General features: G+C 51.2%; 8 protein-coding genes across 8 annotated transcripts; 4 read left to right on the top strand and 4 right to left on the bottom strand.

Annotated features, from left to right (window-relative positions):
- Positions 1 to 649: 649 nt before the first annotated feature.
- Positions 650 to 3,585, top strand: ASPZODRAFT_73451 (hypothetical protein; the record flags this gene model as incomplete). Its single annotated transcript, XM_022729890.1, has 3 exons — positions 650 to 950; positions 1,009 to 1,084; positions 1,146 to 3,585. The coding sequence occupies 3 exons, from the start codon at positions 650 to 652 to the stop codon at positions 3,583 to 3,585; spliced, it is 2,817 nt and encodes a 938-aa protein (XP_022578417.1).
- Positions 3,586 to 4,054: 469 nt separating this feature from the next.
- On the bottom strand, positions 4,055 to 5,287 carry ASPZODRAFT_19206 (hypothetical protein; the record flags this gene model as incomplete). The annotated part of the gene is made up of 1 exon (XM_022727355.1): positions 4,055 to 5,287. One exon carries the CDS (start codon positions 5,285 to 5,287, stop codon positions 4,055 to 4,057), a length of 1,233 nt encoding a protein of 410 aa, XP_022578416.1.
- Positions 5,288 to 5,583: 296 nt separating this feature from the next.
- On the bottom strand, positions 5,584 to 7,374 carry ASPZODRAFT_154391 (hypothetical protein; the record flags this gene model as incomplete). Its single annotated transcript, XM_022726082.1, has 3 exons — positions 5,584 to 6,591; positions 6,664 to 7,053; positions 7,111 to 7,374. The coding sequence occupies 3 exons, from the start codon at positions 7,372 to 7,374 to the stop codon at positions 5,584 to 5,586; spliced, it is 1,662 nt and encodes a 553-aa protein (XP_022578415.1).
- Positions 7,375 to 7,413: 39 nt separating this feature from the next.
- On the bottom strand, positions 7,414 to 8,028 carry ASPZODRAFT_135945 (hypothetical protein). Its single transcript, XM_022723942.1, has one exon. It carries the CDS (start codon positions 7,886 to 7,888, stop codon positions 7,589 to 7,591), a length of 300 nt encoding a protein of 99 aa, XP_022578414.1. The 5' UTR covers positions 7,889 to 8,028; the 3' UTR covers positions 7,414 to 7,588.
- Positions 8,029 to 11,809: 3,781 nt separating this feature from the next.
- Positions 11,810 to 13,113, top strand: ASPZODRAFT_135939 (hypothetical protein). The gene has a single exon (XM_022723941.1). It carries the CDS (start codon positions 12,002 to 12,004, stop codon positions 12,989 to 12,991), a length of 990 nt encoding a protein of 329 aa, XP_022578413.1. The 5' UTR covers positions 11,810 to 12,001; the 3' UTR covers positions 12,992 to 13,113.
- A 923-nt stretch (positions 13,114 to 14,036) lies between these two features.
- On the top strand, positions 14,037 to 15,119 carry ASPZODRAFT_19202 (hypothetical protein; the record flags this gene model as incomplete). The annotated part of the gene is made up of 1 exon (XM_022727354.1): positions 14,037 to 15,119. The coding sequence occupies one exon, from the start codon at positions 14,037 to 14,039 to the stop codon at positions 15,117 to 15,119; it is 1,083 nt and encodes a 360-aa protein (XP_022578412.1).
- A 426-nt stretch (positions 15,120 to 15,545) lies between these two features.
- ASPZODRAFT_28158 (hypothetical protein) lies at positions 15,546 to 16,782 on the top strand (the record flags this gene model as incomplete). Its single annotated transcript, XM_022728113.1, has 2 exons — positions 15,546 to 15,636; positions 15,699 to 16,782. The coding sequence occupies 2 exons, from the start codon at positions 15,546 to 15,548 to the stop codon at positions 16,601 to 16,603; spliced, it is 996 nt and encodes a 331-aa protein (XP_022578411.1). The 3' UTR covers positions 16,604 to 16,782.
- A 440-nt stretch (positions 16,783 to 17,222) lies between these two features.
- On the bottom strand, positions 17,223 to 18,702 carry ASPZODRAFT_892689 (hypothetical protein). The gene has a single exon (XM_022730353.1). It carries the CDS (start codon positions 18,229 to 18,231, stop codon positions 17,329 to 17,331), a length of 903 nt encoding a protein of 300 aa, XP_022578410.1. The 5' UTR covers positions 18,232 to 18,702; the 3' UTR covers positions 17,223 to 17,328.
- Between the last annotated feature and the right edge of the window lie 1,229 nt (positions 18,703 to 19,931).

The following is a 19,931-nucleotide window of genomic DNA, read 5'->3' as shown; positions in this document are numbered from 1 at the left end:
TCTGTGGAATATTCACGCTGTAGGAGAAGACAATAGTACTAGGTACTAATAAGAATGGCCACCCAGCCACTCTCTTCCAATTGTTTCCCCGGCTTCGATCGGGCGATTCGCGCTGCTCCTCGTGCAGGGCTTATTGGGCGGCATTCACCACGTTTGGCGCCTCTCCAACCGCCCAGTCAGCGTCTAGAACTCCAGGAACCCTGCAGCCCTTACGACATACTCTCACTCGAACACGCTGTCTGTGCTTCCTTGGGCTTCCGGGCAGATAAAAAGCTCCTGCCAGGATCGCCCCATTGTGTCATTGCCAACTGTTTGTCCGTCTCACCGACTGATTCTGTCGGAGGCGGATGGGGAGGAGTACTAATACCTGACCCCCAGGAACTTCGTCAAACCACACATACCATGCTGGTCTGGAAGATGAAAACTGATTGAGACCAATTAACTATTCGTGGCTGGGCCCCGAGTCTGATACGCATTCACGATCCAGACCGCTTCAATCGCCACCCCTCCTCAATCTTATCAAACCCCACTACGATTGCTTAAGGGAAACGCAGGAGGAAGACGCAGAACGGTTGTACCTGCAGCTAGAGAGAGAGAGAGAGAGAGAGGAGAGAGAGTATTTCCTCTCTTTCCACCCCTCTTGCAGAAGATGTCCTCACGAATCTCCTTTGTTGCCGGTTGGCGTGGTGTCTTCACATTTCTCCTGCTCTTCTTCCTGTCGACCCCCTCCACGGCAGGCACTGCCTATGTTACTATCGACGAGGCCAATGGTGAAGAGGTCAGTGTTCCTGATGATCGTCGTCCATCCCTATACACCAAGGACTTTGGCGACTGCCAGAGCGACTCGATTATCCAGCTGTCCCGTTTCGATGGCGCCTTCTTCCGTGATAACATGACCGTCACCATCAACATGGATGGGACCACGACGGCCGAAAATGAGAATGTGATGCGTATGACTTGACCTTTTGGCAAATCTGGTGGGCGAAGCCCTCTTACTAACGGGTGCAGTCTACATTGAGGTCTACGCATACGGAGAGTTGCGTTTCCAATTGACTTTCAACCCCTGCTCGTCGAATATGGCGAGGTAGGAAACCCTTTTCGATAGAAGCTTGAAAATAAAAAGTTGTACTGACATGCCTACCTAGCCTGTGCCCACTGAAGGCTGGCGTCCCTGTGCAGATCAGTGAGGTCATTCCCGTGAGCTCCAGCGAGATCTCTACCATCCCCACCATAGCCTATACCATCCCGGACTTTGAAGGACAGGTTATCGCGCGAATCTTCTCCAACACTACTGAGTCTCAGGCCGCCTGTACGACTGCTGTTCTCACTAACGGCTCCTCCTTCCGCCATCCCAAGGTCGTTGGCGGACTGCTCGGAGGCTTCGCGGCGCTCGCCCTCGTCGCCTCTGCTGTCGCAGCCATGTACGGCAACGATCTCGCCACAACTCGCAGCCATTATGCGCACTCCCTGTCCACCATGGTTGTCTTCTCTGTTCTCCAACACATTTTCTTCTCGGGCATACTCTCCATGAACTGGCCCAGCGTCGTGGTCGCGTTCTGGTCCAACTACGCTTGGTCAGCAGGGATGATCTACAGCAGCAAGATGCAGCATACTATCAGTGCCTTTCTGGGGGGTGACTACGGCAACATCGGCATGCTCGGTGCTGCTGCTGCGTACACCACTGTCTCAGATCTTGGGGGCGGCTATGATATCGACAGGCTGTACCCGGGTGCCATCGCTTCTCTCAGGAAACGGAGTAGCAGCAGCAGCAGTAACAGCTCTACATCCGACAGTACCTCGTGGTATGGTGGCCCCGTGAAAGCAGGCCTGCCGTTGCCGGGCAATTACTCGGGCTTTGCTGGCACCCTCGCACAGGAGGGCATCCCCGCATCCAACGCGTTTATGACCGGATTTCTCTGGCTGCTAGTATTGATCGCGCTGGTCCCGGTGTCCGTTGCGCTGTTCCGATTGATGATTGCAGGCCTCGGTCGAATCAAGCTGGTGAATAAGGAAAACTGGATTCATTTTCGGACGCACTGGCTGAGGTTCGCGGTCTTCGCCATGCTCCGAACCACGCTTATTGCTTTCTTTATGACCATGGTCCTGACCATGTTCCAGTTCGCATTCAATGGCCCGGCTGGAGTCCTGGCTATTGCAGCCATTGTCTTTATAATCTTTCTGCTTGGGCTGGCAGGGATCTCAGCCTACGCACTGTACTGTCGGATGCGTGGCGGCCGTTTTGTCTCCGAAGCGGATAGACTGCTCTTTCGTGGAGAGAAAGTGCTTTTCTGCGTGCCGTGGATGAGTGTCTGGCGGGCCAGCCGCGTCCCAGACATGGAGGCCTTCACCCACGTTTTGGCCAGCCTCCCCTGGTGGCGGCTGAGCTATGATGCAGACCCGAAGTTGGAACCCGTCCACGACGACATCGACTACCTGATGAAGTTTGGGTGGCTGTATGCACGCTTCCGACGGTCGAAATGGTTCACATTCACCATTTGGCTTGCTTACGAGTTCGTGCGCGCGTGCTTTTTCGGCGGCGCCGTGGCTCACCCCCTGATCCAGGTGTTTGGACTGCTTGCTGTTGAAATTATCTCCTTTGTTGGCGTCGTCTGGCTGCGGCCCTTCCAGGCTACCCGTCTGAACGCCCTGATGGTCTACCTGCTTGGGTTCAGCAAGGTGGCGACGCTCGCGCTATCTGCGGCCTTTCACCCTCGCTTTGGTCTCAGTCGTATTCTAACCGCTGTTATTGGTATCGCTATTATCATCATCCAGGGCATTCTGACCATCCTCCTCATTGTCTCCATCCTTCTTGGCGCCGTCTCGACGTACATGTCCCTCACGCGCGACCGTGATATTGAACAGTTCAAACCACGCTCCTGGAGACCTATGCGAATGCGATACCTGGCGCACGTCGAAAAAAGCGCTCTTGACCTGCCCCCCGCCCCGCGGCCACCCACACCACCACCGCCCCCAACACCCGAGGAGCCTAAAGGGCCCTCTTTCGCGATCCTTTCTGTGAAACGATACCCGAAAATCGAAGATGAAGACACCGATAACTGGACATACACTCAATCCAGTCAGCACCCCTCCAACCTCTCTCTCGACCGATCCATTACCCCGTCACCCACCCCGAGCCCAATAACGGTCGACAAGAACCCACGCCGCTCGACCTCCGTACAGTCCCGGCGCGGCAACCCGAATCTCCCCTTTGGAGCCCGCCCCTACCGCTCCAGTTGGACCAGCCATGACTTTGAGAGATGGCGCAAGGACCACGATGGACCATTCGAAAACACAGAAGGAGAAGAAATGAATGAAACCGCCTCTCTCTCCTCGGAGGACCACTCCACTCTAGCTCCCTCCCGTCTCTCGCGGGACAGCACGGCGAGTCTCCGTCGCGCCCGGAACCTCAAACGTGCCTCGTCGACTCTATCGCGCAGCGACAGCCCCGGGGCAGAGGCGTCCCTGTCCACCTTCTTACGGACGCGGAATAGCGCCGTGCTGGACGATGTGAATGAGGATGCGAGGGAGCACCGAGAAAACGAAGAAATTGCTACTCCACCCCCTGCACATGAAGCTAGCTCATGAAATATAGCAGCTTTGCACATAGACTTGTTATTAAAAAGAAATAGAATCGTTCCATTCCACCCGTTCTTAGATTTAGACCATACGATCATTAGCATGGAACATGTTGACAATGGAAATCGACGAATTAGAGTCCTGTTGAATTTGGTTCTACCTTTCCCACTTGATATGCGGACTCTCTTCCTTCTGTTTAGAAGGGCCAGTTCTCCAAGATTATATCTTACTTCTCCTCTATTCTGTATGAATGTTGGATAATACTGCATTAAGCAAGTGACAGGGCATGCTATTTGCCATTATAATACTAATCTAGTACATACATGAAGTGTGCAACCCGTTAAAAACCCTTGACATCCATTTAAAAACCCCTTAGACAGAAGGGGGAAAAAGGCCAGGAGCAAGGGAAAAGAGTATGAACACAGGTTTTTTTTTTCTCAAAAAAATACAATCGAAAACAATTTAAACAAGTCCCCATTCAATCCAAGTTGGAAGGGGAGGAACGAGCCCGCCGGGAATTATAATCCCAAATTAACCGGTCCAAGGGCCGGAACAATCCTCGCTGGACATACACCATATAATCCTCCCAGTATAGCTGGACTAGATCCCTCCGTAAGGGATCGATCCCCCGCGGATAATGGCAGTCCCACTCCGCACTATCCCAGACGCGGCAGGGGAAAGTCCTCCCATGTCCGAATTCGACGTGGTACGTTGCGACGAGCTGGATGTGTCGCTTGCGCAGGTCGGCGAGGAACGGATCATGGTAGCGGACGATATCCGGGTACCGGTGGAGGAGGTGTCTAATTTGGCGCTGGTACGGGGAGAGGCCCGTTCGACCGTTGCGGAACCATCGGCTGAACCGGTCTAGACGTAGCATGTTGGCGGTGTGGCCGTCCATGTCGTCTAGTTTCAGGTCGAGCATGAAGGAGAGCTCCGCCACCAGGTGGGAGATGTCACGAAACTCATCCAGGATGGGGAGGTAGTTGTCGCTGTTGCCGTTGTTGCCGTCGTTGTTGCCGTCTTGGGATGGGAGGACGCCCTTGAGGATGAACTCTCGGCTGGAGTTGATCAGGCTCCAGTCGATGGCATCGAAGAACTCTTGGCAATCCGCGCTGATCTGGAATTCCTGGATGCTTTTGAGGCTACAGAGCGGGATCAGGGCCATGAAATAGTCTGGGATGTCGAGGTCGCCGCAGCGAATGCTCGAGCTTGCCTGACCGTCTCTGATACTGCCCTGCCAGTCTTGTTTTCCCTCGCCTCTCTGGAAGCACAGTTTAAGGCTCTTAATTTTGGATGCCCGCTGTAGGATTCGGCTCAGCGCCTTCATGCGCTTCCACAGCGTGATCATCTGGCCGGGATCTCTCGGGTTCGGGGCGTGGATGTTGATGGTGAGGTCGACCTTGTGGTATGGTAGGGACTGGAAGCCGCGGCGGCGGGCGTAGCTCTGGGTGGGAAGGAACCAGTGTTTGTTCCATTTGCGTGAATAGATTTCGAGAAACTGGAGGCGCTCGAACTTCGGGCTGACATTCACGTCAAGAGAGATTCGAGAGTAGAAATGATGTGATATTTCCTCGTGGAGACATTTACTTGCGCGAAGGATTGATAGGTCGGTCTGGGTCGAGTCGTGGGGGCACAGATGGTCCCAGATACAAGAACGCATTTCAGGGGGCAGGTTGCCAAAATCGCCCAGGCCACAGTCTTGGATCTCCATGATATTAGTGGTCAAGAGGGTCTTGTTGATGAAAAAGTGTGACTGGAAGAGTGCTTGGATAGGCTTTTGGAGAGAAAAATGATTGGAGAAAGAAAGATGAGAGGAGGAATCCAGGCAAACAGCGTCGTCCTTTGGGGATAGGCAGACACTGTATGTAAATTGTTGCCTCGATGGTGAGGGAGGATCCATGGTTCTAGCGAAGTTGCCTGTGCAAAGAGAGGTACCCCAAAAAAATGTATATATCATTAGAGTGAAGAAAATCTATTCTATCCCCCCCCCCCAATGGCAGTGCCTGGTTAGCCAGCAGCAAATGTACTGACCTTCCTCAAGCGCTCGCCATGGTACCAAAGAAATATTGGCGCCGGCACACCGATAGCAATACATAAGAACGCTAGCAAGCTACTCCCCCATCCGTAATCCAGGGCTTGATACATGTAAGGAGCAAAGAGAGGGAACCCGAAGCCAGCGAGAGATCTTGTCATGCCGCTGGCTGCTAGTGCACTCGCGGCAAATCGAGTATATGCATCGACCAGGTATGTCTGGATACATTGGAATGTTATAATCGTCCCCATGGCAAAGATACAAGCACCGATGTTGGGGGCAATCCAGTGCTGGTTCGTCTGTGCCGTCCATCCGTAGATGAAGATTCCCACGGGAGTAAAGAAGCAACCGGCATATAACAAGGGCACGCGGAACTCTGGCCTGCCAACATCGTTGTTCTTCTTCTTCAAGTTGCGGTAGATCCGGTCATTCAAGGGAGCAGCAATCTGGCTAGCGAGCCAAAAGCCTGCCCCCAGAGAGATGTAATTGAGACCACCGATACCGATAGACTCGTTGTAGTGCTTCGGAGAAGTCCACAGCTGCGGGAAGACCGAGAGCACTAGATACATGATCCCATAGGTGTAGGCCATGTAAAGGGCCAGGACTTGGACAATGGGTTGCGTGAAGAGCATCCGAAACGGACGCACCAGGGCAGTCCGTATGACTTCTCCGAATTTCCTGTTCAGGCGCTCAAATTCGGTCTGGTAGGAGGGATCGCCCGTCTCCTTGCGGAGCCTCTTCGCGCGGTCCAAAAGCAGTTTTGGAGCGTAAGTCTCGCGAAGGAAAACCAAACCCGCAATCTGGATGACTGCGTCGGCAATTGAGACGGAGTAGAAGACCCAAGACCACGAGGTATTTTGGGTGATGAACCCGCCGACGATAGGACCGACGGCAGGGCCAAGCAATGGAGCAAGGGAGTAGACGGCGACAGACTTCCCACGCTGCTCCGGTTTGAAACAGTCGCCGAGGACACCGCCACCGATCTGTGAAGAAGGAGAAGTCAGAGTTAAGTTCTCAGAGAAGAGGAGGGGAAAAGGGAAAGGAGGGCTACTGACAGCAAGTGGAGCACTGCCACCTAGTCCAGCTAGAAATCGAAAGGCGATCATTTGCCCTTTGGTGTTTGCTGCACCGCAGGCGGTATTGAAAACTAGAAACCACAAGTTTGCAAGTTGCAAGACTATCACACGGCCATAGATTTCAGACATGGGGCCGAGGAAGAGGGGCCCGATCGCGTACGCCAGAACGAAAATGGACAAGGTCAACTGCGATTCGACTTCATTGGTTATATGGAATGCTTCAGCAATGGTTGTCAAAGCCGGTGCAATCATGGATGATGAGACTGGAGAGATGAAAGTAAAGCACGAGACGATGATGACGGCAGACCATTTCTTCCCCATCGGCCAGTTCTTCGGGTTCTCGGGATCATCGGGTCCATTCCACGTAACCTGTACGCAGCGTCCATATCAGCAACGGCAATTCTTTTCTTAGGGATGAAGTCTTACTAAAGTAGGATCAGGTTGCGATCCATGATTTTGTGCTGACAAACTCTGTGGTTTTTCGATGTTGGAGCGAGTGCGCCGAGCAGAGAGAACATCGTCTCTATCCAGACTTTGAAGGTCGAAATCCGACTCCAGACCCGATTCAGATTCCAGGTCTTGATCTCTCTCGGTCAAGATCCCCCCCCGGACCTCGAGAACCGGTTCATCGTCGTGTCGTCGTTGCTTTTCGATATCTGCACTGTCTGGTGTATAATCTGCTCGTTCCATCGTGCTCGAACGCCGCGACGAAGGCTCTGCCTTTTCGAGGTCGCTCATTGCCCGATCTATCAGTAGTAGTAGTAGTAGTAGAGAAACGTGTGAAGAGTGCTAAAGATAGGCCAAGCTATGGTGGAGACTAGTTGTGGTCACTCTTGAGCTATCTATGTCCAGACAAGTTGAGTCAGAACAGCGGATACGCAGGCAATTTATAGTCAGTTAAAATTCAAGACTGACGGTTCGTATCCAGCCAGTTTCTTATCACTTCCTGCAGCTCAACATTAGGTACGATTGTGCACGTCCGGAGTTTGGCTTCTCCGATATGATAGATGTCATTCTTCTCGCTATGGTCAGCCTCTTCAGTTCTCCACATCGGAGATTCAGTTACCTGACAGCTAGTAACGCCGTTCCTATTTATACTAGCCGACATGGCAACAGAGCAATCGCTGTGGCTCTTCGGGGATACGCCGAGCCTGCTGCTAAACGCCGTCGACACGGACAGACAGCAGGGGCAGTGACGGGTCATAGTGGCCAATAAGACCCTGTAACCCTGTCAGTCAGGGCAAAATGGCTTTATTGTCATTCGTGGATCACTCCATTTATGCTGGCTAGAACGGTAAATCTTTTGCCGACGCCGTCATAGCAGGGCCTATGAGGAAGATGAAGGCGTTCGGGGTACGAAGTCCCTACGGAGTGGCACTCCGTACCAGGGACTTGGGACTTGGAGATTCGGCAATTCGGCACAGTGTTGGTCACGTGAGGTTGACTATGTTCCTTCCTGTTTTGGCCATAGTTTGGAGGCAGGCACGTGTTTAGCACGTGACCTATGGATATAGCTTAATCTTATACTGTAGTTATAGGTATCATAGCACTTTAGTATAGATAGGAGGGCGCCAATCTAAGCTACCGGTAGCTACCTGGTACATACCTAGGTACGTATGTAGTAAGCTTATATCGCTGGGTTTCATTGGCAACGTGTGCACCGCTGCACTCTCCCCTCGGATTGGAGGTGTCGACCTTGGTAAAGACACCATGCAACTTCAACCGACTGTTCTCGAATAGATGAAAGTTGTGGGCATTTAGGCTTCTATCCAGTTGTTGCGTAAATATCGCCTAATCTTGAGATGTAGAGACATATGAAAAAACGGTCGAAATATAATACTATTCGATTTATCTACGGATTTAGGCGGATTTAACGACACCTCTTTGATAGAGGGTTAGCCTGGTTAGGTAATTTTCTGCCATATAATCCAGGCATCAGCAAGAAGGTAGAGTCATATTTGAATTCTTATATTAATTCCACTAATGCCTGTTAATCCCTATATTAATTCCTGGGTTGATGGGCTCTAAGGCTGCAAATGACTAAATTTACAATGACTTGAATTCTACTACACGATGGTCTCTTCCGCTGCTTCTGACCACATCTCCCATCCGCGTGGCAGAGACGGCCTTTTCAATGTTTTCTTGACGTATCTGAAGGTCCTCGCGGTGATTGAGGACTCCTTGCCAGGGCGAGCAGAGTCAAGGGAGATAGAAGAGCCTTTAGGAGGGTGGGGAGGGGTGCGCAGTGGACGTAGCGGAGATCCTTTCTGTGGTGATGGCAGCGCGGCCGTCATTTACAGCCCTGTCAGAGGTGCTTGGCCGGGGGTGCTTGGACGTGCTCCCAAAACCAGACGAGGGCGCGACACTGCAAACATTTGCAGCCAAGCAGAGGCTACAAGGCCCACCTAATAATCGCTCTCAGCTTCATATTTCCCAAACAAGGAGCTTATTGTCTGCATCTCTACTTATCACACCCGGAGAACTACTCCAGCCCAAGGGGCGACCAGAGAAACGAGCAGAGCACAAAGGTCATAAAACCCCAAAACGCTGCAGGGCCTGTATGTAACAGTGATTGGCCTAGTGGCTGGAGAAGCGAGTGCCGCAGACAGATTAATCTTATTCAAGTTCAATTGAGAGAAGTGAGATGGCCGACGGCTCAAATAACTTGAGTCTGCTTAGCTGTCTTTTTCTCCATCATGAGACACCCCTCCAAACTCCCACCCTTCCTGAGGCTTCTGAGGGGAAGCGCTTGTTAGTCCTAAGTCTTTGCAGAGCAAAGCAGGTGGCCTTGCCTTGATCGGGAAACCATATTCCAAATCAAATGATGGACGAGATGCTTTGGATGCAGAAGAGATGGGTGATACGCTAGATGGATGGTGATGATGAAGCTGTCTAGGATGGCGAGACGAAGCTGAACAGTGAAGAGGAGGCGCGGTCACGTGGCACTAAGGAGAGCCCCCCAACTTTCAATATTTCATCAAACTCTCAATTCGATGCTCAATTAGATAGCCTAATCTACTGGCAGTTACTACCGACCTACAGCTCCCCGCTCGGAGGATGTGAGGAATCATCACAGAATGATAAAGGGACTCGACTGTGCTCAATAGGACGCATCATTGTATACTCAATTTCTTTTAGATAAACAGTACTAGAAGGCATGGTATAACTTCCTGGACGAGATGATATTCCTGGCTATGGGTGGTTGCCCTAATCATTAGCCCTCATTCCCTCCTTAAGCTAAGTATGTGATGCGTACTGGTACTGAAGAATTCAGAGATGGTTTAAGGAGGAAGCGAACTTACCATTATACTAGTATTCAGAAGCAAATAACTGTGTTGGTCTTCCAAGGTTGGAGAGCTGCACCTTTCAAAGCTAACGCGGTATTTACACAACGCCTGCCTTCCCTCAACCCCTATCTCTTCAACAATTCTTCAATACTATCTACACATCATGGTGTCCTTGCTTTTTATTCTACCGATGTTCATCATCTATCGCCTTTTGAGACCGACTTTCCCTACCCTCGATGCGGTCTTTAAAACCATTGAAAGTCGACTTGAAAGGAGGGATCCCTGGGCGACAGCAACCCGCACGATAGCCAAGTTCATGACATCGAATGATGACCGGGATGCCCAGCTCAAGTTCCTTCAAACAGCAGATCGGCTGCTAGAATGCGAGTAATTTCTCCTCCAAAAAGCGATCTACCTTGACGAACGACACGAGGTGTTTGAGCAACGAAAGGAAAAGCAAGCTCTCACGGACGATGAAAATAATAGACTGGAGGATATCTATCAGTTATATGAAGATAACTCTAAATATATATGATGAAAAGGTGGAAAGACTACTTGGTCTCCTCTGGAACCCATCTTCTGGAGCCTGAATTCGGGAGAACCTTGCCTGGATAAAGAGAGGATATTTGGATATTGGGAAACCAGAATCTAAGGACCGGGGTGGCTGCTGTTCTCGAGGGGGTGGTTGTTGTAGCCAGCCCCGAAGAAGTCATGGATGGCTCATTCCAGTAGAGCCTCAGAAATTGTCACACTGTACGCATGGCTGTGGGTGTTATAGCCGCTGGCAGGGCTTCTATATGGGCTATGAAAAGCTAAAGCGAAAGGAGAAGTGGGGAATGATTTGTCCTATATCTAATGAATCCGGCCTGGTGGCGAGTTACTCTTCCGCCGAATATGAATGCTCGGATGGCCAGGTACGGTAAGATTGGTACTCGGAGTATGTCTCGCTTTCTTCAAAGAAGTTTTGTTGGAAGGCATTAACAGGGATATTCAACACATGTTCCTCTGAGTGCATGTCACCGAGAACTTACAGGATCTGGGAGATACCGAGCCAGGGAAAAGTTTCATAGCTAGTTCCTCTGTTGAGAATGATCATTCATAGCCAGAAAAACATCATCTCAACGACGCATATTTTGTCTAGACTATATTTGACTCCTGCTATTGTTCTGTGATAGAGCTCTAGACAATGCTAATGGCAGCTGCGCCGGTTGAAGCGACGTGAGTCCCATTGACCAGTCTGAGGTCTTTTGCACCTGGTCTGCAATGACATCCAGAGCCGAAGAACTCGACCCTGACCACAAGTTCCCCCTGTGTGACATCTTTGTGGTGGAATATAGATACAATCGCGGTCATCGAGCGATGATCCAAGTTGATAATCGCTAATACCCGATCGCCAGAAGACCTTAGCTTTCCATCCCTGTTTGTAGCCTTCTACCTCAAGCTGCTCCACTCAAGACTGTAGGACCTCGATTAACTTGACAACCTGTTGACGGTGAGCTTCTCATGGTTATGGATAGTCGATAGAGAACCAAGAGCGCTCTTTCATGTCTTGTCAGCTGAAGTCGATGACTTGATGGTATGAGAGTAACCCACCAAGACTCACCGCCGTATATGCAACCACAAGGCAAAGATTTGTATCACTCTGAGAAATTAAGACACTTTTAGTTTTATCCATGAGAACTCATCACCGAGGGATCAGGCAAACGGTTCGCTCCATCACAGAAGATGGCGGAGTCCGGAGGATTCCCTTCGTCCCTAAACGGCTTATCAGGATGCCCCCCCCTCAGACCGACGAGGGAACTGATAAGAGCCCAGCCGAGGCGGACATCGCCGTGAGGGGAGTGCATCACTTTAGGTGAAGAAATATCATGACAGTGGATGTGTGGTGACTGATTTGGAGGACGAAAGATCAGGCAAAGACTTGAGGTGGAATATCTTGCCCAGCGAAGTGATTGTTTCTTGAAACAACGCCAACACCGACGACGACGACGACAACGACGACAACGACAATATACGACTACAGCCTCGTCATGTCTTCGCAGACACAATACGTTGACCGTCCAATTCCTCAAATCTCACTACGCGACTTCGATAGCCGGATCGATGAGATCACGAGAGAACTGATCGACGCTGCTGAGAATGTCGGTTTCTTCACGATTGTCGACCACGGGATCTCAAAAGACGACATCGAGCATATGTTCGCCACATCGAAAGCCTTCTTCGATCTCCCCGACGAGACTAAAGCGACGGTCCCATGGAACACGAACAATGTAGGCTGGGAGAAGAACTCGCAGATCCGGCCGTCGACGGGGCAGCCAGATAGCAAGGAATCCTACCAGTTGCAGTTCGGAGAAAACATGGCCAATCTGTGGATGAGCGATGAGCACTTACCTGGATTCCAGGAGACATCGCTAGCGTTCATGTACCGCGTCCAGGATATCTCGGAGCGTCTGATGCGCTGCTTCGCGCGGGGGCTGGACCGCCCAGACGATTTCTTCCTCAAGTGGCACGATGTCTCGCAGCCCAACTCGCAGACCACCATGCGCCTTTTACATTATTTCGCACTCCCCGAAAAGCCGGACGGCAAGACATATCACCGCGCGGGAGCCCATGCCGACTGGGACCTTCTCACCCTTCTGTTTCAGAAGGAGGGCCAGAGCGGGCTCGAGATCTGTCCGGGGAGGGAGAGCGTGACCGAGTTTGGGATCGGCGACAGGTGGACCAAGGTCGAGGCCTGCACGGGAGAGATCGTATGTAACATCGGGGATCTGTTGATGTCCTGGTCGGATGATCGGTTCAAGTCGACTTTCCATCGCGTCAAGGCGCCGTGCGAGACTGGCGACTACTTCGGGGACCGGTACAGCATTGCGTATTTCAACCAGCCCTGCAAGAATGCTGTTATCCAAGGCCCGTTGAAGAAGTTTCCCATGGTCACAGGCGAAGACTTCACGGCCAATGCGATGAAAAGGAATTTTTCTGCGCTGCAGGAGAAGTTGAAGGCCATTGCAGCTGCTGTCTGAGACATTACCATATCAACTGTTCTATTTATTTACTTTTTATCATGATTCAAAGATCGAATACAAGCTTTGCCTTTCTTGAGCTAATCTTATATCTAAAGTTAACCTTTTATCTTAATACTAGCCTACTGTTCCAATTTTGACTTTGGCTTTATTTTATCCTTGTATATTCAACGAGGCCGTATTTCATTTTTCCCTCACAATCTCGATGGAATGAATATATGGCCCCAATCTCCCTCTCCTCTTGTAGCACAACATTTAGCAAGGCACCAGTCACCATAGTAAACCAAATAGAGCCTGGGTCAACCCTCTATCTCACCGCCATCTTGCATGGGCATCCCCCACGACGCCACGTTCGCCCTAGCCTAGACCGCCTCAAAGATCGCCACGATCAATGGCGCCCAGGGCCCTGGGACTGGGAAAAGAACGGGTTGCTATAGCCGAGGAGATCTTAGGGCTGTCCTCCGGAACCGGGCTGACGGTGGTAACTGGGGCCCTTGGGTATCCCACCCCTGATATTCACTGACGTGGCAAACCGACTCCTCCTCCAGTAGAACAAGAGGATAGAATCCTGCCTCACGCCCAGCAGCCCGTCAGAGGAATCTTTTGGCGATGCAACGTGAGACGAGATGGCGATAAGAGAGTGTGGGGAATTTGACTCCAGTCTGGAGGTATCTTTAGGTAGCTACTAAATAACTACTAACTATATTGCGGAGTTAGCGGTCTGGCTCTCAATAAGATCGACAAGGAGCTCTTAGTAACCCTTAGTACTCCGTAAATCCCTGTCAGGTCGATTGGCAAGAACCAGGAGCTGTCCTGGTAGTGACGTGTAGCGACTGGGAGGAGGAGGAAAAGAAAGAAGAAGAAGAGAGCGAGGAAGACTGACCCCGCCTGATTCTGGTTGTGATCACTGATCAGCACACCGCAACTGCACTATGCCATAGTTACCGCCTCACGTAGTGCTGTTGTTTTGTTTGATAGTTCTTTTTTCTCTCTCACACATCTCTCTCTGCTGGCCCATCAGACTGCAGAGATGAGTACTGCGACCATGGCTGCATCACTGCTTGGTCTGCCACGCGAAATTCGCGATGAGATCCTCACGCTTGCTATTTCCCATCAGCGGCCTATGCCTGGCAGTCCTTATCTCAACGGCGAGTCAAGAAATCGAAGAAAGCTAGAGGATATCAATTACAAATCGTGGTGTTTCGGTCCGAGCAACGTCAAATACGACAAGCGGGAGATCAAGAACAATCTCTTCGGCACACTTCACTCGCTGCTGCTTGTCAACCACCAGATCGCTGCAGAGACAAGGGCGGTGCTCACTCGCAGCCGCAAGGAATACACACTCGACTTGAGGGTCGTCAATGAGAAGGAGGTCTGGCCGACGTGGACGATGATTCCTGCGCCGTACCGACACCTCGACAAAGTGACGGCTACCGTTCGCCTCTTCGACTCTGGGAACAGTCAACAGACACGTGCCATCGATAGATATTTCCACACGGGCGATAGAACACCACCAAAGATCACCTGGTGCTTTTATACGGTACTCGAGCGGTTTCTTCGGTGCGGGCCTCTGGCTCCCTCTTTGCCATTCATCTCGCGATTTCTGGCGAGGCCCATCGGCTTCGACCAAGGCTTTACCATCAAGACCCTGGTTCTCGACTTTCTGTCTCCTCCGCCGCCGCCTCCCAAGAATCCCAAGGAAACAGTGAAAGATGGAGCATCGGATCTCGCGACGTCTAACGAGCAGGAAAGTGTTGACTCGATGGTGCTGTACAAGGCCGACTGGCTCGCCAACTTTGTCCAGATGTATATGAACGCGCTGCTCATGATGTCGTACCACACCGCTGCATACGGAGGGATTTTATACGAAAGAATCGGGAATATCGAGCTTCGAGTGGATGGGGAGCTTCTTAAAGCAGTCCCTCTCGACAAAACTCTGGCCGAACTGTGGTACAACGATCCCCTGGAGACGTTTGGTGAGGTTTGGCCGAGCGAATATCGCATCCCTGTCTTTCGAGCCTGGAAGAAGAAAGCCCTGTTAATGAGAAAGGCAGCGAATTTGCCAGTCATATGGCCAAACGAGGATGAACTTGCAGAGTTGGACCTGAGAGACTGCGACAAAAATTAGAGTGGGTTGCTATCAAATCTTGCCTGGGGGGTTAGAGTAGTGTCTATACTCTCCATACTGCTAATACCACTTATGAGACATCATTTAATACTTACCTGTTTCTTTATAATGGCCACTTGAGACTCTAAAGACATAGTCTCCTTGTTCTTCACCCTCCACAAAGAAGTAACTTGTGTTGTGGTTGGGATCTCCTTCACTCAACTGAGGGATGCCCACCTCACCGGCGCCAACTAAACAACAGTATCGACACAGAACAATCACACAAATAATTATAAATTCTGCAGATTTTTTTTTCTCTTTCTCTCTTTTCTTCTCTCCTACACCTCTCTCCTCATCTCCCTCCCATCTTTCCTTCGGTTTCTTGGATCACCACCGTTTTTCATAAGGTCAAGTCCTTTGCTACGTGACAAAAGCTCGCTCGTCACCATGTCTTTTGACTTCATAGACCTGAATGATATTGGTATGGACTACCAGGACCAGGGTCCCCAGACCTTCGTTGGAAGAGTTTGCCACGCAGGTAAGAGCCAACCTTTCTTCCTCTCTCATGGGTGATGGCTAGTTACTGAGACTCCCCATCAGCATCCAGTATGTTCTACGGAACCAAGGCCCTGGCTTACACCTTGTGGCTGTATACCTTCGACTGTTTCTACACCTTTATCCTGCCAGTGACTTTCTTCGCTCTTGTGGGCGCTCTCACCGGACGTCCCTTCACCTCGTCCCGCGTTGAGTCCGTCCAGATCGTACTGCAGCATGTTCCCGGCATGTTCATGTGGGTGTGGCTCAACGCCTTGCTGTTCAACGTCTATTCTCAACGCACCGACTTTGGCATTATCCGCGACCGTTGCGATAAGCCCTGGCGGCCTCTGGTCTCCTGGCGCGTCAAGACCCGTGCCGACTCGAACGATCTCTACATCGCGCTCATCCATCTCTGCTGCGCGTTGGGCTGGTACCTGGAAACCCTGACGACCACCATCCTGGTGATGTGTCAGGGATGGCTGTTCATCCGGCTCCGGTTGGGCGAATGGAACTGGATCTTCCGCTCACTGTCCAAGACACTGGTCATGCTCGGGTATACCGCTGTCGCAACGCAGATCGCCGCCGGTGGATCCCCCCTCGGCCCCTCGGGAACCAGCTGGATGGTCGACTTCGGCCTCGTCCTCTTCTCGACCATCTCCATCCTCGACCTGCCTGACCAGCACGGCGACGCAGTCACAGGCCGGCGTACCCTCCCCCTCGTCCTGGGTCAGATCTGGGGCGGCTTCATTCTCACCATCCCGCTTGGCTTCTGGGCTTTCTTCTTCCCCTCCCTCGTCGCTCCGCGCTTCTCAGATGTCTTCATCCCGCAGGCCGTCGTCGCCTTGCCTATCATCTGGAAGTTGTGGACTGCTGACCATTTTCTCGAACACAAAACCACCGCGTACTTGTGGGCAGTCTGGATCTGCATGTATTACCCGACCTACTTCGGCTTCTACTACTTGCACTAGATCGGACCCCTTGCCGGTTTGGACTTTCCTTCTCGTTTTGCTTCTGGAACTCGGGTCTCTCTCTCTCTCTATCTCTCTGTCTGTCTGTCTCTTTTGTTTAGCTCTGTTTATCGGACCAGAACAAAGGCGTCGAGAGGGGACTTACAGCGATAGAACTTAACGATGATGGAACCTTCGGTAAATGGAAAACACGGTTATGGAACTTGCTTTACGGAACACGGTTATGGAACATTCTTGCGATGATTTACTGGGGTGATTTGGATCTGTCTAACTAACTCGCCTCCCTGTCTGCCCGCCTGCATCTTTTCGGTATCCATGGATCACTCACTCGACACGGCAGTCAACCAGGTTGGCATGTATGTAGCAGCCAATATCAAACCCACTCACTACGAGAAAGAAAAACAGAAAAAAAAAGGCGAAAAAAGGGAAAAAAAAAGCACCCATTCATTGGCTGAATTGTACCTAGAGCTGTCTAGTCGACCACAATCTTACAACCATTCCAAGACGGAGTCCAAGTCCGTCCTTTTTGATTCCAGTCCAGGCTTTGATCCGGGACTCGATGTGAGCTGCATTCACATCGAATCCCGGGTCAAAGTACCTGGTCTGGTCTCAAAAAGGGTTCGTTCTTGGTCTCCAGGTCTACAGATTGGTTGGGGATGGATGGTCGGTTTTTTCTCAAAGACAAATTCGGGGAGTCAGGCAAGGGGGCGTTGGAAGAGGGAGAGTTATTTGCCGGTGGTTTTCTCGGACTGAGTCTGTGCGTGCTTGCGACAGATCTCCATGACATCGGCAACGATGGGACCTCCCTGCTCGAGGAGTCTCTTGAAAGCCGGGTCTGCGAGAGTTTGTTCGATGGGGACTCGCTCAAACTTGACCATCATGCACACCTTGCGAAGGGGGTCATTGGCACGAAATGTATTCTGATACGCGTATCGAATGTGCTTGGTTGTCAAAGTTGCGGGGTCGCAGAAGTCGGCGTGGTAGTTGATCTCACTGAGGACCTTGTCAAGAAATCCAGGCGCTTGGATCTTGTCCGCAAAGACGTAACAAGCAAATTCGATAGAGAAATCGTAGTAATCATTTGTGATCTTCCGGGCCAGCGCGGCGTTTCTTTCTTCAACCTCTTCACAATCGTCAGAATCTCCCTCCTCGTCGTCGCTCATTTCTTCTTCGCTCTCAGTTTCGCCCTCAGCGTCTTCTTCACTGTCCGTATCTTCCTCAGTTTCATCATCTTCGGTCAGATCATCTTCAGTCTCATCATCTTCAGTTTCATCATCTTCGGTCAGATCATCTTCAGTCTCATCATCTTCAGTCTCAGCATCTTCAGTCTCGTCAACTTCCTCAGCTTCCTCGATCTTCGCTTTCTTCTTGACCTGGGTCTTTGAGCTTGCAACGGAAGAAACAGGACGCTTCCTTGCGATGCCAACCGCGGCTTTTTCAACACCGCCGATGTAGTTCTCATCTTGCTCGCCAACACCGTGTTTCCAGAGACTCCTGTATGTATCCTGCGGACTGTACATTTCCCCGTGATAAAGCCATTCCGCGAAGATGGCGAAAGCCTTGACACTGTCCTCGGGAAATCTCACTATGTTGGTTTTGTTCTCGGGGAATCCAGTGTTCCGCAACATGGAACGAAAGAAGAGCGAGTGGCGACGAAGCAAACCACGGTGAATATGGAAGGGCCATTCAGTTGGACCCACCAAAATGGTGATGATGGGGGTACTCAAGTGTCTGAAACAATGAAAAAGAGGATATCAGTGATGGTTTCACGAGATGGGATAATGAAGATTGCAACACGTACCTCCACAAGCTGCTGTCGCCTGGGATATTTCCAATGTCAATTTCAGGGTCCCTGACAGGCCCCTTGTCGTGTTTTGCGAGATGACGAGCCAACACAACGAAGCAGTCCTCCTCTTGTTCGACATTAGGTTCAGGAGCCGTGCTAGTGGGCATCTCGGTAACATGGCCAAGAATCGGCGCGGTCTGTGTGGCTGCGGCCGTGGTCTGAGAAGATGAGGCTTCTTCGATTTGAGCATAATTCATAAGAAAGGTATCCATAACTTCTTGGTACTCGGGAGCCGTAAGGAAAGAGGGAGGGGGGGATTGCTGTGGGACAGCCGCTGGATCTTCATGTCCATAAAGTTCGAAGTTCGTACTAGACATGTCCATTTCATCAGTTGGAAGAATAATCAGGTCATCGAATGCTGCCTGTTCCGCGGAAGGGCTTTGCATGGATCTTGACAATGTGTAAAAAGCCGCCTGAAATTCTTCAGCTGTGAGGCCTCCAAAAGCTGGCTGCACCATAGTTGGGACGCTCATAGCAACTTCGGGGATGTAAGGAGCTATATGAGAGATCACAGTTGAGGATGAGGCCACTGAAAAGGGTGACTCTTGGATGAGGGCTCCGGCACCTGCAGCATGCTGAGGCACAGACGAGATGGTGGTTTCTCCTTCAGCTACTTCTTCAATAATGGATGTAGCAGAGACAGCAGTAGGCGATGAAGTGGTAGGCTGGGCTGGCTGCTCAATCAGGGAAGCAATGCTCATAGGCCCGAGGGCCGAAGTCGAAGCTGGTCCCTGCATGGAGCCGCGCTCTTCAGGTCTAGTCATTTGGCCAGCAGACGGACAGATGTCGTCGCAAGCAAGGATTAAAGACTCGATATTGCCTTCTGCAGGTTCCAGATTAACGCGATTGGAACGCGCGACGACGGCAAGAACGCGAGACAGGCGAGAACGAGGAGTTCCAGGAGAGGCGATGCGACGGTTACGAAGCCGGTTGCGAGCAGATGAATCGAATTTGGAACGGGCCATACGTCGGAAGAACTGCGAGAAGAATCCCAACAGCAAAAGCTTGATGCCTCGAAAGGCGAAAGACACGTAGACGTAGCAACAGAGGAGGAAAGAAACAAGATCAGACAACAGATGCCAACAGAAACAGCTATCCTTGTTGGAGAAGGGGAGGAAGAGGGTGGTAAGAGAGAAGAGAGAGGTGGGAGGAGAGAAAAAAACACGCCTCTTTATAGAGGCGTCGTGAATGTGTTTGCTCTGGTGAATATCCATCAGTCTTCGCTCAATATCATGAAGATGACGTAGGTGGGAATAGTTTGCTCAGCCTGTACCGGCCTCAATTTGCTTACCATCATTCACGTGGCCCATATTGGCTCTCACATCTCTTCTTTCACTTGTAGTACCTATCTGCACGCTAGAACTGAGTGGAACTCTGAGATATGGCCAGGCTGTTGAGGATTCGCAGGGTCCCCGGATCAACGTCCAGTCGAATGACTCCGTTGGAGGCCGGAGAAGGGAGGGAGGATTCGCGACATCCAGG

The sequence above is a fragment of the Penicilliopsis zonata genome, assembly GCF_001890105.1.
Source record: "Penicilliopsis zonata CBS 506.65 unplaced genomic scaffold ASPZOscaffold_17, whole genome shotgun sequence".
Classification (NCBI taxonomy): Eukaryota; Fungi; Ascomycota; class Eurotiomycetes; order Eurotiales; family Aspergillaceae; genus Penicilliopsis; species Penicilliopsis zonata.
Note: the sequence above shows the minus strand (reverse complement) of the source record. Positions and strands in the feature narration are given on the sequence as shown.